Here is a 16,682-nt window from a genome sequence, read left to right as displayed (position 1 = left end):
TAAAGTGCCAAAGATCGGGAATTGAATTTGCTCCAGCTCACACAACTGCAGACGAGGAACCAGAGAAAGTAACCAAGACTCTGGTGTGGTACGAGGGCATGGAATTGGCTCCACTGTGCGTGAACACAGTGGTTCAGAGCAGCACCCTTTCCCAGAGCTGTTCTGTCCTCACCCAGTCCGTGAAGACGTGGGCCAGACTTATTGCTAGCAGGCAGGCAGGCTCAATCCACTCCATCCGAATCAAAGGAGTGAAAGTCAACCCATACCAAGAAAAAAAGCCGGCTGAGTGCTTCATTTACCTTGTGGCATGCCAAAAATGCAGAGTAGGAGAAGGGACACTAAGAAACAAAGATGAGGCAATATTCATTTGATATATAGCTGCCTTTTCCAGTTTGTTTTTTTTTCAGCCCATGCTACTGGCAGATGTGTTCTTAGAAGACAGTTCAAATATTCCAAGCATACCACAGCAGTACCTGAAAAAAAAAAAAAAAAAAAAAAAAAGAAAAAGAAAAAGAAAAAGAAAAGAAAAACATAATTTTTAATCCTATCATTTTTATGAAAGTTGAAAAAGAACTGAATATGCTTGCTTTGCTTGGCTTCTAGTTCAGTTACAAGGAGTCATCCTAGAAATATTTTCAACCCATGCAATTTTCCCATAAAGCTATGATAGCAAATGAAAAAAAATATGTATCTGCTAATAAGTATTGGTAAGATTTATTTTCTTGATTTTTTTCCCATTATATGGGGAAACACTTTTCTAAACTACCCTAATTTTGTTTCTGCAGGTAGTCATTAAAATTGATGACTACAGCTATTCTAGCTTGAAGTCTTTTTGTCCATTAGTTTACGTGGTTATAGGAAAATTGTTTCTCAAAAGTGAATCATTTTTGATTGGATTTTGTGTGAGAATGGTAGATCTGGGAAAACATTCAGATCTTGTTGGTAATTTCAATGCCTTTTCCACCATTATGACCACATTCTTTTAGCCTGTCGGGTACAAAGCAGGAGTAAGCTCCAGTTTTCTGCCTTACTCTAAAATCCTATTTTTTCTTTGCTTTCCTTCCTTTCCCCAGCTTTTCAAGCAATGTTCTTTTTCTCTCAGTCACAGCAAGACCATTATTTGTGTGCAATAATTTCCCAAGCATATTTCTCTACCTTATAAGGGAGATGAGAGCACTGACCCCAGATTTGGACACCTGGTAAAGTGATGTACCAGAGCTCAGGATTTCGTTTTCTATTATTTAAGTACCTTCCTGGTCTTGCTGAGGAAGTCACCATTAAAGATAAGCTTTAAAATAAGCCCTTATGATTTTTATCTTGACTGACTATAAGCCCACTGGAGCATCTCTTGCGTTGTAGGCTTTTTTTTTTTTAAACAGGTAAATCATTACCAAAGATTAGACCTTTATATAAAGCATAGATTTCATTTCAGAGTGTCATTATTTGATTTTGATCCAAATGCACGCCCGTGGCATCCAGGCTGTTGCTGCCTGTGAAACCTGCACTCAACGGATGCACCTGAACCATGTCATAGCCACCAACTGGAGTTTCTTGTGCACCTTTTTAGAAACAGGACAGTTAAATAAAATGTCCATCTAGGACTGTTTTTAGTGTTTTCCTCCAGAAGGGCTGTGTATTAAATCTTGAAGGAGTAGTGTTGTGTCCGAGAATGTTTAAAGATAAAGGAGAGGCAAGGGAAACAATGTCTCAATAGGCAATTGCTGGAAAAAAAAAAAAAAAAAAAAAAAAAAAAAACAGGTAATTTGAGGGATGCATAGGACTACTCCTGGTCCCGTAACCCATACCTTATTAAGATACTCATTTCCCCCTTACTCATTTTCTTGAAGGTCTGTTTGGCAAAAAGTATTCTAAGTCTCCCTAGAGCCTGCAGTATGTTGCCTCCAGCATACTTTCAGGCCATGTTTATCTATGAATAGTGCATAGTGCCAAATCCTGAATGCAAACAAACTGCAAAGACGGCAGCCCTTGCCAGATTTCTTCAGACTTTAGTTTTCCAAGACATTTTAAGGTGTACATCCATTCTGAAAACTGTCAAGTGTATCAATGTCTTCAAAGAATATTTCATACATTGCATAGCAATGCAAGGTTTTCTAGCTGTAGGTCTAGCCGAGGATTGCAGGGTCATCTGTAGCTAAGAGGGCTGGTTACCATCTTTGGTTCTCTAGTAGCAATTCCCTTCTAAGAACTGCGAGAATGGGATGTTATCTAATGTGATCATACATCCCCTGGGAAACAGCTTGAGATTGCAGATGCATTTCCTACAAGCCATTATCTGTTGCTGACCAGACACTTCCCTCCACAGTACACTTGTGAACTTCAAATAGTTCGGTCAAGTAGAGCTTAAATGCCTTGCTGTGGGCCTGCCGACCTCCAGACCCTGTTTGTTTAGCATAATATGGCCGGTTTACTAAGCACTATCTGGAGTTTAGTTTTCACTTCCACAAGTGACAGTCACAAATTGCACAACAAATATAGCCCTATCTGCTAAACTCATAAGCCTCCTCAATTTCTCTGCTGATGGGAAGGAGCCCTGTTATTTATTTATTTATTTTCGGAGAACTGCTGCTCTTCATCTTACCATGGGTTAAGTTTGAAGTTACACTTGAAGTAACGCTTTCCAGGCTGCAAATCACTTCTGCGATGTAGGACAACTGTTCAGATACCTACAGTTGTTTTCCAGAGTTCTCCAGACAGATTATGAAAGATTGTCTTTGGCACGCACTTCAAGAGAAAGCGTGTTAGTTTGTTTTTGTTTTGCTGACTTTAGCACAGAGCTTTGGGCACATGACCTGCCCTTTTCGGACTTCCATTAATCCAACAGGAAAAGTGAGCAAAAAGCAGAACCTCGCTGAAAAACAGTTGCTGGAGCCCCATTGCATTTCCCTTAAAAATTCACCAGGAGAGAGTTTGTAACCTAAATACAGACAAGCCGAGGAGCTTCGCAACCAGCCGGCCACCGTGTGGTGACGGGGCAGGGGGGGGCTGCTCTCCGGCACCCGGACCCGCACCCCCTCTCGGCAAAGCAGCCATCTACACCCGTTTTTTAACCACCACGACCTGCTTAAGGCCTCCCTTTAGCAGCCCGGCTCCTCCGAGCAGGTTAACCCTCCCCGCAGCGCCCAGGGAGCCCGGCCGCCGGGACACCCCTGTGGGCGCTGCGAGATGGCGACGCCTCCGGCCGCCATTTCCCCCCTCAGCCCCCCGCAGCGCCCGGCCCGGCCCAGGGGGGCGGCCCGGCTCGGCTCGGGGGCGGTGCCGCCTCCTCCTCGGTTCCTGCTTCCCGGGGAGCCCGGGGGATGAGCGACAGAGCCCGGCACCGTGCACCGAGTCCCTCCTTCTCCTCCTCCTCCTCCTCCTCGGTGCGGCCGCCTCCCCTCGCCGCAGCCTCCCCTCGCCGCAGCGGCGGTGCCCATGGCGGCGGAGCCGCAGCCCAAGGCGCTGACCCGCAAGCCCCTCCTGCTCAACAAGGTGGAGGGCTCGCAGGAGGTGGTGAACATGGCAGCGATCGTGCCCAAGGAGGACGGGGTCATCAGCGTCTCCGAGGACAGGTAGCGGGAAGGGGCAGCCGGGCGCTGGCTCCCCCGGAGCAGCCGGGGGTGTAGGAGGGCGGTGGTGGTGGTGGTGCCACCCTGCTGGTCCTGGTGCTGATGGTCCTGGTCCTGCTGGTGGTGGTCCTGGTGATGGTGGTGGTCCAGGTCCTGGTGATGGTGGTGGTCCTGCTGGTCCTGGTCCTGCTGGTGGTGGTCCAGGTCCTGTGGTGAGGGTGCTGGGGGTGCCGCAGGGACCCTTCCTGACCTTGCCCGCAGGTTTGCGGCGCTGCTGGCCGAGGCAGTGCTCCTTCCCCTCTCCCCCCTCTCCCAAGCGTTTCTCGGTGATTGTTTAAAAACGCCCTTTAAAAATCGTGGTGATAAGATCTGGGAGTTCGGTCCCGTGCTGTGGAGCTGCCAAGGAGCAGGATGTTTTCGGGCCCGTCAGCTGCGCGGCGCGGGGTGGACACATGGCTGGTGCTGCCCTGCAAGAGCCCGAGCGTCGTGCAGCCTTCCTGCTGAAGTTTCACACCGGGTTGTGAAGGTGCCTTCCTTTAAAGCCCAGTTTTCCTGCACCATCCATCCATCATTATTTTAAACAGAATTAATTTACAGCTCAGGTGCACGTAACCCGGGTCCCCAGCTGTCTGCTCAAAGGGCAAACACTGGCCAACGCATGAATATGTCGCGGTTCTCAAGGGTTTTTTGGGGGGACTGTTTCTCTTGGATACCCGTTATCCTGTTCAGTGTCTGCTTTTATTTCTCTCTCAGCTATCCTGAAAACTGTGAGCATTTCTTTCATCCTGTCATTGTCCTCACTGTGCGTTAGTTTCCAGCTAGTTGTCAGGCATGTGAACCGTGTAAATCCAAGATGATTTAAGTTCATCTAAGCCGTGGTCTCCAAGTGAGCTGTCGTGCCTCATAGCGAGAAGAAAAGAGCTGCTTCAAACAAGTACACTGTAGAAGAGACTTTAAACTGAGTTTTAAAGTGCTACATGGCCATGATTTTATTGTGTTTAGTTTTTTGTTGTGAAACTGAATAGCACTTACTCAGCTAATTCTTTTTATCAGTAAGAAAGTATTCCTGATATTGATTTGCTCTCATATGGGTCTCTCTCAACCTCTGTCTCTCCCCCCCACAGCACAAAACAATTAGTGTCTAGCTTCTGCTATTTTAGCAGGTATGAATTGCTGAGAGTAGGTGGGTGCTGCAAATCAATACTTCTTGGTAGAGAAAGGGATTGGTGACGTGTGTTTGCTTCACTAATAACTGAGATGTTAGGTTCAAGAAAACAGCGGTGAAGCAGAGCTCAGAGGTTTCTCACTCAACAACTTGCTAGTTCAATAGCATCACCCTCTCTGTCCTATCCCAGCACTAACTCTTAACATAGGACCCTAATTTATGTCCGTCCTGCTTGCTGCTGCAGCTGGAGAAAGAAATCTGCTGCTAGGTGTCTAAAGGTGATACGGGATAGTTCAAAGGAAACAAGTGCTGTGTTAAGTCTGGAGGCTCAGAGGTCATTCTCTGTATAAAGGCACTGTTGAGGTAACCTCCTTGCTCATGGGCCAGTTTGTGGTGTATGTGAGGTGCTATAAGCTGTGATCTTGCCTTTTATTTCTTAAGGTATGAAGATGTTAATTGATGCCTTTTCCTTGCATTTTCCATCTGCGTTTCTATTGTGATTAGAGGATTCAGGGGCCAAAACTTATTTGGAAGGCCTAGCAGTTTGGAATTCAATATTGAAGGCTTCCCGATACTTGGGGTTGGTGAAAAGTTTACCAGCCTCTCAGTACCTGTGCCTTATGATCAGGCTTTTGCAGATCCTTCCTGTTTGGACCTGCCTCCTGGTGTTAGTGTTGAGGTTGTTGTTTAATGGCCTTGGAATGTGGAGGGCTTTTAGAGATTCCTGGAAACTGCAAAGGGTGGTTATGGAGATGTTATCTGTCTCTTTACTTGGGGAAATAAGGGAAGTTTTGGCTGAGTTTACCAGCCTGGGATATGTCGGTCATATGAGAGAGATGCTCTGAAACTTTAGCAGAGGACTTCAGCTGGAAGGACTTGCTGTTCCCAGCTTGTGCTTTGGACTGGGGAGCTCATCTGGAAAGAGAAGGCAATTCCCTGTTGGCTCGCTAGCTAATAGCTGAGCGTATCGAAGCTGAAGTTGCTGGTAGTCTTTTAACACAACAAGTTTTAACACAACACGTAGGCATCGCTTTGCAGTTTTCTTTACTGCGCGGTATGGCCCTATAGCTGTAAATCCTTCAAAGCAGGAGCTTGGCCTCCAGTCTGTATTTCGTGTGACACCAGTGGTTTTATCTGGTTTTAAAAGACTGCGGAAGTGGTTCCAGCTATAGCTTGCAGACATAGCCACGCATTATGTAGCCCTGAATTGTTTGTGCTTATAGCACACACACACACACACACGTTTTCAGGAATAAAATGAAAACTTAGTAATAATAAAAAAAAAGAAAACTAAGTAATAAACCAGAGTATGGTTGTTCCTCATAACGAAGGGCATAGGTGGGGAAAGAAGGAACCTCAGGAGGGTTTACGTATTTAATTAAGACTATCTAAATTATACATAACCTGCAGGGTTAGAGTTTATTTTCAGTGTGCATATCCTCTACATACTTTCTCTTCTGAACCCTACTCAGAATCACAGTAGTTGAACAGCGTGCATCGTCTCCTAATCTTAATTGTTTTAGCTGATTCCTTGTTAGAGCAAAGTAGATCGAGCCAGTATCTCTTTGCAGGACAGCAGGCGTACATTGGGAAGGACAAGATGTAATTTTATTTTGTGTTTTCCTTCTAAGGAAAAGGGATGCACCTGTCTAGGCAGGTGAAGGTTAAAGGAGTGGCGGCATTTGTTGTCCAAGAATGTATGTGCCTGATGCAGTAGGGCTGTAAGAAAGGGATTATTAGCTTTCATGCATGCTCTTTTCCTTGGCAGCGAAGGGGTGCAATTAGCAGGCACGTACATCAAACGTGTAGAGTCTTGAGGGATCCAGAGCACTGAACGCACTGGGTTCTACACGGGGAGCTAAAATGGGATTTTCCTAATGTGCACAGCTGGCCCTAGGCTATTGTTGGCTTCCTATGTAAAAAGCATGCACCACCATTTCAAAATTGCTGAGTGGCCTCGTCTTTTGTTGACTTCAGAGGGAGATGTGGGTGTTGGGCACTTCTGAAAAGTAGGTCACCGGCGTGTCAAGTTCAGGCACATCCATGCAGCGCTCCGGAGAAGATTTAGCATCGCTAATCTCACCTGAGCGTGGCGGTACGGTGGGAGCAATGTACTGACTCACCCAGCTTTCAGCATGAACAAGTCCCTTCGGCATTGGCACGCTTCTGTATTTCCCACGAGTGGGAAATCTCTCATTTCACCAGTGATGTGAGTGCTGTTTCAGGTGGGTGCCTGATGTGCTGAGCTGGTGTCACCATGAACTGGCAGGAGGTGGCTGGGTGTCGTGGTGGTAATCCTGCGTTTGCCTTCTTTTTTTTTTGTGGTACCGCTTGCTATATTGTAGGAGAGGAAATCTTAGATATCTGCTGGTGCAGACAACTTCCCTGATAATTGATAACTCTGGTCTGTGCCCTCATTTAGGTGGGACTTTTGTGCTGGCTTCCATGCGACAGAACTTTAAAATGTCGGTGTTGCAGTCAAGAATTGTTTCCCTTAAAGTATTCAAAAACCTTCGTAGCCTGCAACTGAAAGTTGTCAAAATTCTTCGGGATTCTTTTAAAAAAACAAAACCCAGGCACTCTTGTCTCCTAGAAGGAGACAAAATCCAGGAGGAAAATTTATGCCACAGCAAATAGTTCTGTATTTTTAAATAAGGGAAGAAAAACCTTTGCCGTCTGCGCTACCCTTTATCATCTGAAGTTCCTTCTGTGCTGGGATGTCTTGGCTTCTTTGTAGGGATCGCTGTGCAGGCACAAGTGGCAGTGAGCCCAGGCTGTTTGTCATGTGTGTTCATATTAGTGGCTTTGTCTCACGTGGAGAAAACGGTACAGAACTTGTCCTGCTAGGTTTGTTTTACAGTTTGTGGTTTCGAAACGCAGATGCACGCTTAAGCTGTTCTGGACAAGCTAACCAGCATGGTTTGTAGGGGTAGCAAAGGTGAACGACAGCCCGGAGTTATAGTTTGTGCCCAGGTGAGGTGGGATTCATCACGCTGTCCTGCATCCAGGCAGGAATTAAGGAACTGCAGGCTCCTGGTAAGCTCTCCGAATTTCCCTTCTGCGCTGGAGCGATGCAGAGCGATTGCTTTGCAGAGCAGTGGTTGCAGAATGGGTTTATCGTGCTCATCTCAGCGCAGGGTTATGCCCCCGACAGCAGCTCTGCCTGGCGTGTGGCTGTTGGCTCGCGGCAGAAGCGCAGGTGGTGTGAGGAGGGATTCTGCTGGGGGCTGTTTGTGTGTCTCTCAGTCCAAGCCCGTCGGTTTCACACCCAGGTCAGCGCAGTGCGAACAGCAGCACGCAGGTTTGGACGTTCTTCACAGGTGCAAAAGGACTTGTTCTTTAAATTCTGATTAAAATCATCAGGCGCAAGTAAGATTGTGGAGAGGAAATGGAGGAACCCTGCAAAAACGGTGTCAAAGTTTGAGGCCTGTTGTTGCAGATGCGAACTTGTTTGCTCAGACTGTTTTTTTTTTGTCAGCTAATTGGACGCGTTGCAACTGGACGGCTGCGTTTGGACTAAAGCTTGGGGCGGAGGTTAGTGCTGGCTGCTCCAGTGGTTGTTGGCAGGGCGAGTAAGAGAAGACAGGAGGCCCAAAAGCTCATGGAATCCGAACTGGTTCCAGATGTTGAAGAGCGTCTGTTCCTGCGTTGACTAACATGTATCCCGTGGAGATGCCAAAACCCGGGGACTAGGACATAAAATGTTTCACTGAGCACTTGCTGGGGATGAGGAACTCTGCCTAGGAACTTGTAGGTTCCTGAGCGACCTTGCGATGCACTTTGTGCCACTGGCACATAACTTGTTGGAGGCTGGCAAAGCTTGTATGTACCTTGCCTTACAATGCTCTCCGCTGGGCATCATTTAAATATTTAAAGCACAAGGATTCCCTCTTGTTTTTCTGACGTGAGCTCTCCGGCTACTGCAAGCTCATGTAGGTCAGTGCACAAATTGCTGCAGCTCCTGCAGCTGTGTGAAGTTCATGCCTTAACTGCAAGGTGGCAGCTGCAAAAATGTGATGTGAAAGCATGGCTTGGACCACAACTCCTGCAAACCCAGCGTCTGCGCTGTGGTTGGGCATCCAAATACAGCGGGAGATCAGGCACTTGAGCATTTAGAGCCGGAGATGCGGTGGTTTTTAATCCCCTTTCTGATTTAAAGATTATCCTTTGTAGAAGAAATGTAATGTGTGTTTCATATCGGAAAAGCTCTGTTTGAAATAGAGAGCTGCCTAATACACCTGCCACATGCCTGGCAGCAGCCTAATTTTCTGCCGCTTGCTGCACAGTGCTCTGCAAGTTCTGGGATGGCACACCCATCTCCCACGTTAACTGGGGTTTTATTTTTCTTTTTGTCTTCCCTGACCCCAGCTTAATTTCACCGGCATCTCTTTACACAGATCTCTCATCGCCACATCTCCCATCCGTCAGGCTTCGCTGTGTGGCTCGGTGACCTTCCCCTGCACTTGCTCCAGCTCCGCAGCCGAACAATGCCCCTTGCAGAGAGGGGACAGCACAATGCCACCTCTGTGCGCCCTGAGCCCTTGGCAGAAACACAAATGGGCGTTACGGAGTGGCTGTGCAGCACAGGGCTGGCATATAACTCAAAAGGGACTCTCGCAGAAAACCTGCTGGTTTTTCTCCTAAAGCTGAAGATGTTTAGAGGAGACAGTGATGCTGCAGTGTTAAACAACTGCAATACCATAAAATAAATGCATTGCAATGTTTTTGAAGCTACCAGGCTAGTGTGGTAAGGTTGGCTTTTCATCGAAGCTCAGTTAGCAGATAGAAGCTCTCAAATATTGTATGAAGTTGTGGCACCTTAAAAATACGTCAATAGCTTGTCTGGCCTGCCCGGAAGGATTTGGGTTGTTGAGGCAGACTCCTCTCTTCATTCCCTCTCTCCAGCTGCACTGGTTTCTACAAGCTGTGTGTTGCCTGTGATCTGTGCGCAGCAGCTGCCATGTACACAATAATGTATGCAGGAAAACTGCTGAAAAGTAGTGCAGGAGGGCTTCCAAAAACCTGCTGTCCCTTGTTTTGCAGAATGCCGTTTGCAACGGTCTGAAGTCAGAACATGCTTGGTGTCTCGGAGAACAAACGGGGAGGAGAATACGGGACAGCGTAATGCGTTTGAAAGCTTTGAAAGCTTCGTACACAATGGAGAGTGCCCCAAGGAGAGAAGCTGGCTTTTGCACAAATTTCCTCTGTACATCACTGCATTCTGTGCACCGTAGCCTCTCGGGTGTTGAAGGGCCATTCACATAAAAACTCTCCAGAAGCTGCGTTTTAATTGCCTTGCCCGTGGTTCTTCCATCAGACACCTGCCAAATACGGGTGGCTTTATGTAAAACGCTGCAGCTATCTACATGATCTCACAGTAATCCCTACCGTAAGCTCTTGCAAAACAGGAGTGAGAAAGAAAACAGCTGTTTCCCTTCCTCATGTGGTTCGGGGGAGTGATGGATGCAGCCCCGGTGCTGTAGGATGCAGCAGGCTGGGATGGTGGTGGGCACAGCCTCGAGTGGTGGCAGTCAGGCTGCTCAGCTGAGCTTCATCCCACGTCGGTCACTTTAGCAAAGAGAAAATACAATGGCCTCCTTTATCCTTTCATTAGGTGAGGTATCAAATGCTGTAAGTGTTATCCAAGGTTGGGTGAGTGGCTGGAGCAAGCCTGGAGAACGGGAAGAACAATTACGTGAAAGAAGAAGCAGGCGAGGGTGAGTTTGCCAGGCAGCCCTCCAGGGAGGGAGCTTTGCATAATCACATAACCATATGCGTCTCCTAGGACCCTTGTGTGTCATAGCCTGTGTGCCTAATGACTTGAAACTGCAAATAAATAATGGTCAAAATGAATATCTGTGTATCAGAAAGTGGATAATAAGCTTTGAACATTAGACTGCGCTGAAATTTTGTATAGTGAAAATACAGCCTTTATCCTCATTAAAGGGAGAACAGTTGTGGGGGCTGGGTTTAAAAAAAAAAAAAAGTGGTGTTTTAATTTTTCTCTTAGTCAGTCTGCAGGAAATACTGTTGTGTAACTAACCTTGGCCAGACTTTGAACATATGGGCTTTGCTCATCATACCATGTGTATTCTCCATCTAAATCAAGTTTTTCAGGGAACTCTTAAGGTTTTGAGCACTGAATCTAAGGCGATGCCAAGGCACAGTCCTGGGTAGAAGAGCATGGCTGTTCTGCTGCCAAGTTAACTTCAGATCAAACTTCTCAGTAGTCTTTTATTCTTCAAGTTCTGCATCGTTCCGTCTTACTGTGAGGTAAAGATCAATGATCCTAGCAGGTTTTTGCAATAACAGTGGTGGGTGGTCGATCAACCCCACAAGGCAATGCTTTTGACCTTTACCAGCCTGTAGCAGCAGTTTCCTTCATGCCGAGTCCTGCCGAGAGAAATCTGAGAAAAGGCTGTCCTAATGTGAATTGGCCTATTTTGCCACCAGCTTGGATTCTCTGGATTCAGATGATAGAGCAAATGCATTGCGCTGTCTCGAAGGGGCACAGAAGGAAGATCCATCCCTGTGTTTAAAATGTGATAGATAATGAGATTTTGCACCTCCAGCAGTGAGTACAAATTTGATGAATTTACCTTCAGCTCCAAATTCACTTAAAATAGCAAATAAAGGCTTAATTGTATTTTTAAGCAGGCAGTGCATCTGCCTTGTGGAGTACTTTAGGGTCTTAAAGTAAACAGCTTTTCTGCTTTTGAAGGTCTAGTAAGGTCTCATCATGAGTTGGTGCTAAAGCTTTTACTTAGCTTTAAAGGTAATAAGGTAGAGCAAACACACAATTACGTTGATGCTAACTAGTGTATGCCAGCGGATGAGTGATGAGAGAAGGCTCTGGTATTGCTTCAGGACACCAACAGTGGGGCCTATCCTCTGCGTGCAAGGATTTCAAGATTTCGAGATACAGGTACCAGCGGTCTCCTACTTCCACACTACTTAGCTTATCCATGGCTTGTAGGGTTTTTTTGTTTAAAAAAATATATTTGGGCAGTGATTAAGAGAAGAAATGGGTATGTTTATTGTGATGCGTGATAAGATGAAGCAGGAAAGCACTGAAATTCATCTGCTGTGATGCTTTCCTTTGGGTTGCTGCTCATCGTTTCTGAAGCAGCACAGCACGGCTTATCGTACAGATGTCCTCTGATTTGCTCGCTTCTCTGACAATGTACACGCTGAAGCTTTTTTCTTTACAGGTTCTGGCTGAATATATTGTCAGACTCAATAATCTGTAACGTATTTGCCTATCTGTATTCTTTCTAGGCCTGTTTATTATACAGGGATCTAGAAGGGATTGCCTGGTTATATCATCGAGTTGCCTCTTATCTCAGAAAACCACGTAAAATAATCTCTTCTAATAGATGGCTCCTTATTAAGTATTTTGCCCCCTTTATGTGTGTTGGAAACCTGAGGAATTTCAGCGCTGTGAAACTGGAAATGATGGCTTACATTTTATTTGTCAGTAGTTGGCACCCATTTCATTTATGTGCTGAATTAACTTTTAAATATTTCTTCTTGGTCCTTAGTGTTATTAAGCAGTGTCTTCTCATTTCATTACTCCGTCCCTGCTTCTGTGTTTGACACAGGGTCACTTTTGTTCCCCCTTCATGTTGCTAGAGCAGGTGTAGGCTACAGTGGCATCCAAAGAGTGGCTCAAAAATTGGTGTTGTGAAAGCCTCTTGTTCTACAGCAGCACGTGCAGAGGATAGTTTTGCACACACAATATAATAAAAATCACCAACAGCATTTTGGTGGTGGGCAGGTTTCTCTTCATGGTGTCTTGGTTGGCATTACGAATCATGTCGTTCACTCCCCAGCTATTTCAGCAGCTCCAGCCTCAATAACTGACCCAATAACAGCCCCAATAGCTGACCACACTTCCACAATTGCCAGATGACCAGTAGGAAGTCTTGGGCTTGGACGTGTAGTCCCTGGGGCCACTTTTTGTCCCTCTGGATCCCTTCAGGATCCCCTCAGCAGCCAGCGGCCCCCCTGAGGCCTACTTTCTGCAGGCCGGCAGCTGAGGGGGAGGTGGCAGGGCCTTCTTCAAAGAGCCCTGCGTTTGGCTTTCAGAGCCAAATGACTGCTTTTAATAAGCCATTATGACAATTGTTGTTTGTTTTGTTAGTTTGGTTGGTTTTAATCAGTTTCTGCTTGTGCTAAAAGCCATGGGGAGGAGGAATAAACCAGCTCTATAGTAATCGTGCTGAGGGAGAGGGATGAAAAAATAACGTATCTGTCAAGTCAGAATGGACACCTTTGGCTTTATTGTTCCCTTAGCTTGGGCTAAAGTTATTTAATGGCTGGAATTAAAAAGTTGATACTTCTTGCTTCAGGGAAATGATGCATTTTATTCTCTGCCACAGAGCCCTATTTTATGTTCCACCCGGTCAGTCTGTCTGAATTATAAAGCTCCAAAAGTGTGTGTTAGGTCCACCAGAGCCTTGCCCCACCTGTGCTGTGTGCTGCCTTAACAGTTAAGGCTTTTAGCACTGTCTGAAGGGCAAAAGTCTGTCTAATGGCACATCGTTTTTCTAGGTTGCATTGCATCTGAAGTCAGGAGTAATAGGGGTTTTGAAATTGTATTAGCTGCCATTACCAGCTAAGAATAGACATATGCTGGATTTCTTCAGGCAGGAGGGAGCAGGGGAAGCAGTTAGCTTCAGCTCTGATGCGTGGTAGACCACTGTAATTGGCACAGTATGTTATGTAGAAGGGGCTGGTTACACAACATATAGACACTAATCCATTTCCTAAGAAGAGCGCAGGCTCTTCCCTTCAGGAAATGAATCAGACTTCATAAACAAATCTCTTCTCGCTGACTTCTGCAACTGCCAGTAAATGAACGGGAATAGTTGAATCTGTTACCATGCTTCCAAAATACCAGCTAGCAAATGGCTTTGTCAGACTTCAGCAGGGACATCGGCTCAGTCTCATACAAAAAACTTACTGAGCTACATCCTTCAGGTTCTTATTCATGTTGTTGTTACATTTATTTGTAGCCGAAAAGCAAAAACACTGAAAAAATGTAGAGAACTTGTGGTGCTTGGAGTCCTGCAGCAGCTGAAGCTGTAAAGCACGGGCAGATGAGGAGCCCTGTTGAGTGCAATGAGCCATTGCAGGCATGGTTTCTCCAGGCTGCACAGATGGGCATGTTGCTTTGGGAGGCATCAGTGGGGCTCTGACACTGATGCTTGGCACCTTATCTTCCCCTTTCTGTGCTCTTTCCTCCCTGTAGTTGCTTTCATGATGAGGGAGCACAAGACCAGCAGGAAGGTAGGAAATCCCGCAGTAGCTTGTACCACTAATTCTGTTCCAAAATCTTCATATTGGAGTAGGAGATTAAAAGAAAAAATAGGGGGTTTCTGTTCTAACCAGAAATTCTGTGAGTACTGGTTGACCTGGTACTTAAGTTTCCAGTCATTAATTTTTTTTTCTCAAATGCTGTGGCTGACCCATATTAGATACCAGAGAAAGCAGTAGGGAAAGAACAATGAATGTGCTGATTGTTTTAAAAAAATACATGCTGTAATGCTTGGAAATGCATCAAATTTATCTGAATTCTGAAAGGTCCTCTATTATTTAGGTTGTTTTGACACCTCCTTTCTTTCTTCCCAAATAGGTTCTTTGGTAGATGGCAGGTGAGCTTGGTGAGGATTTCCCTAATAAGTTTTTATTAACAGAAAATCTAAGAAGTCTCCATCCCCAACTAGTTTCATCCATAGCATCCTTTAGGTAACAGCTTATATATGTCCTTCTAAAGCTATGATGATTTGAAAACCATTTCTGAATAATCAGGGATGAACATAGCTGTCTGCTTTTTATGGGGTGTAAACAAGTCTGAACGGGTGGCCCAAGTCCTGCAAACTTTGAGATGCCCAGCACGAAGTTTGGGTGAAGCTAACAAATGGCTTGGAGCACCTAGGTCAGTGTCTCCCATTGTCTTTCCTTTTGTTTGCTCTAAAGCTGAGCTTGTGTTCATGTGCACTTTTTTTACATGAACAGACACTTTTACATGGTTTATAGAGTCAGATTCATTTAGAAACAAGCATAATTGTTATTCATCACTTAATTACAAAAATATGTCCATTAATACGTAGGCAAGTGTTTTTCTGTAGTGGGTGGTAAGGAAGAAGTAGGTAAATGACTGTTTTGACCACCAAAAAAAAAAAAAAATTGGATGTGGGACAACAAGTGACATGGTATTTTGTGCTCAAAATTGTTGCATGCAGATTAAAAAGTGCAAAATGTGGTTTCAAAAAGTGGTGTGTGTGCATGAATTGACACCCCAGATTCAATGGTATTCTTCCAGAAACAAGAGACATTGTCTCTGTCTGCTAGCAGGCTCCTGATTTGCAAGCCAGCTGTTGATGCTCTGAAGCATTATCCTGGCCATGGTCTGCCCTTCTTTTGTTGTTGTTCTTGTCTGATTTTTCCCTTTATGGCTGCGAGTCATGGCTCTTTTTAATCCAGAAATTGCTGCTTATTCAGTTGCTGGCTTATACCTTTACAGTGACCTCAGGCTAATAAAAATGAAGGAGGAAAAATGGGAAAACGTGGACCACCTTGGTGTATTGCTGTGGTACAATGTAACCAGAAAAGGAAGGCTGTTGTGAGTAGAGACAGTAAGCCCCACATTGTTCCAAGTTTTTAGTCCTTGTAGATGAGCACAAAATTGCAAATAGCAGTACATGTAGGACAGACTTCAACAAGATCAGTATTGCTCCATCTTTCCAGTAACTACATCAACTAGCTGGGAGAAACAGGCAGCTGAACCCAGAGCCAGTGGCTATAATGGATAATTTCTAATAAGATTAAAAGTGCCGGTGTATGTTTTCAGGCAGGGGAATCTGGCTGGCTGTCCTGCCTGACTGCTGGTACCAGGCAATGTCCGTGCTGTGAGCCAATTCGCTTGGTCCCAAACCACCCCAGCCGTGGAAATGAGGTTGGACCAGGGACCATTCCCAATCCACAGCTTGGATGCAGCCTCTCTTTTCTGTGTCAGATGGCCTCACTGCCAGAGTCCTGTCCCAGGCCTTTATCATTAATTAACCTAGATAGATTTCACACGCCCAGGGCACCCAGCTCATGTGGCTGCCCCTGTTGATGAGGTATCAATTTGCCTAAGAGATATTGGTTCTGTGATTAAAAAATAAAATAAAATTGCTGGTTTAGACAAGGCGTGGGCCTTAATAATGGTCAATCTGTCAGCATTTCTGCTGGTTTGAGATGTGTAACAATAAGTTTGAAAAGCCTGAATTTGAGACCAAAAGTAGCTTGAGGTTCTTAAGATTAACTTTAACCAGATGTCTGGGGGAGGGCAGACCTGTGGAGGCTGCAGCACTGAGCAGAAGTGCAGGCACTGCCAAATTCCTGCGTGGGACATCAGCCAGTAAAGGGAATCTCTCTGCGTGAGCCCTTTCCTCTCATGTGATGCCCGGAGAAGTACGTTTGACTGGTCTGAGCGGAGCATTGCTTCATCGTGTCCTGGAGATCGGGGAGAAGAGATGGGAACTCATCTTTGCACGCCAGCTCGTGCCCCGCTTGCATCGTCCTCAGGTGGCATCTTCATGGCAGTGGGGCTGCTCTGAGGGCTGCCAGTGTGGAGTATCCATGCCTTATTCCAAGCATTGTTTTCACCTCAAGCATCTCTTGCTGTAACTCAAGGCTTCAGTAAGATCTTTGGTTTTGCTGCCAAGTGACTGTAGAGAACTGTCCTACATAGGCTGGCCTAAATCTTCAAGATGGACAGAAGATAAGAAACTTTCGTTTCCTAGTCAAAGCTGGTAATGCCACACAGGAACCACGAAGAGGAAGCGTGCAACTTCCACGGCTTGTGAGCTTCTCTACCTGAGAAAAGCACGGGAAATTTTGAGTACACAAATTAAATGAAGTATTTGGGAATGTGTTTGCAACAGAAAGCACTGTCCAGGGAG

At 45.7% G+C, this 16,682-nt stretch overlaps 1 protein-coding gene across 2 annotated transcripts in view; it reads left to right on the top strand.

The window, feature by feature from the left end:
- Positions 1 to 3,308: 3,308 nt before the first annotated feature.
- The window catches only part of WDFY2 (WD repeat and FYVE domain containing 2), a 58,433-nt gene continuing 45,059 nt past the window's right edge, over positions 3,309 to 16,682 (top strand). For both annotated transcript variants that reach the window (XR_014619342.1, XM_084306360.1), the window contains exon 1: positions 3,309 to 3,569. Coding sequence is in view for 1 of the 2 variants with exons in the window: in XM_084306360.1 (XP_084162486.1) it covers positions 3,433 to 3,569 (137 nt within the window). In the remaining variant the exon portion in view is untranslated. The remainder of the gene's footprint in view (positions 3,570 to 16,682) is intronic.

The sequence above is a fragment of the Netta rufina genome (genome assembly GCF_964035555.1).
Source record: "Netta rufina genome assembly, chromosome: 1".
NCBI classification, from domain to species: domain Eukaryota; kingdom Metazoa; phylum Chordata; class Aves; order Anseriformes; family Anatidae; genus Netta; species Netta rufina.
The sequence above is the reverse complement of the archived record's forward strand: the minus strand, read 5'-3'. Positions and strand labels throughout refer to the sequence as shown.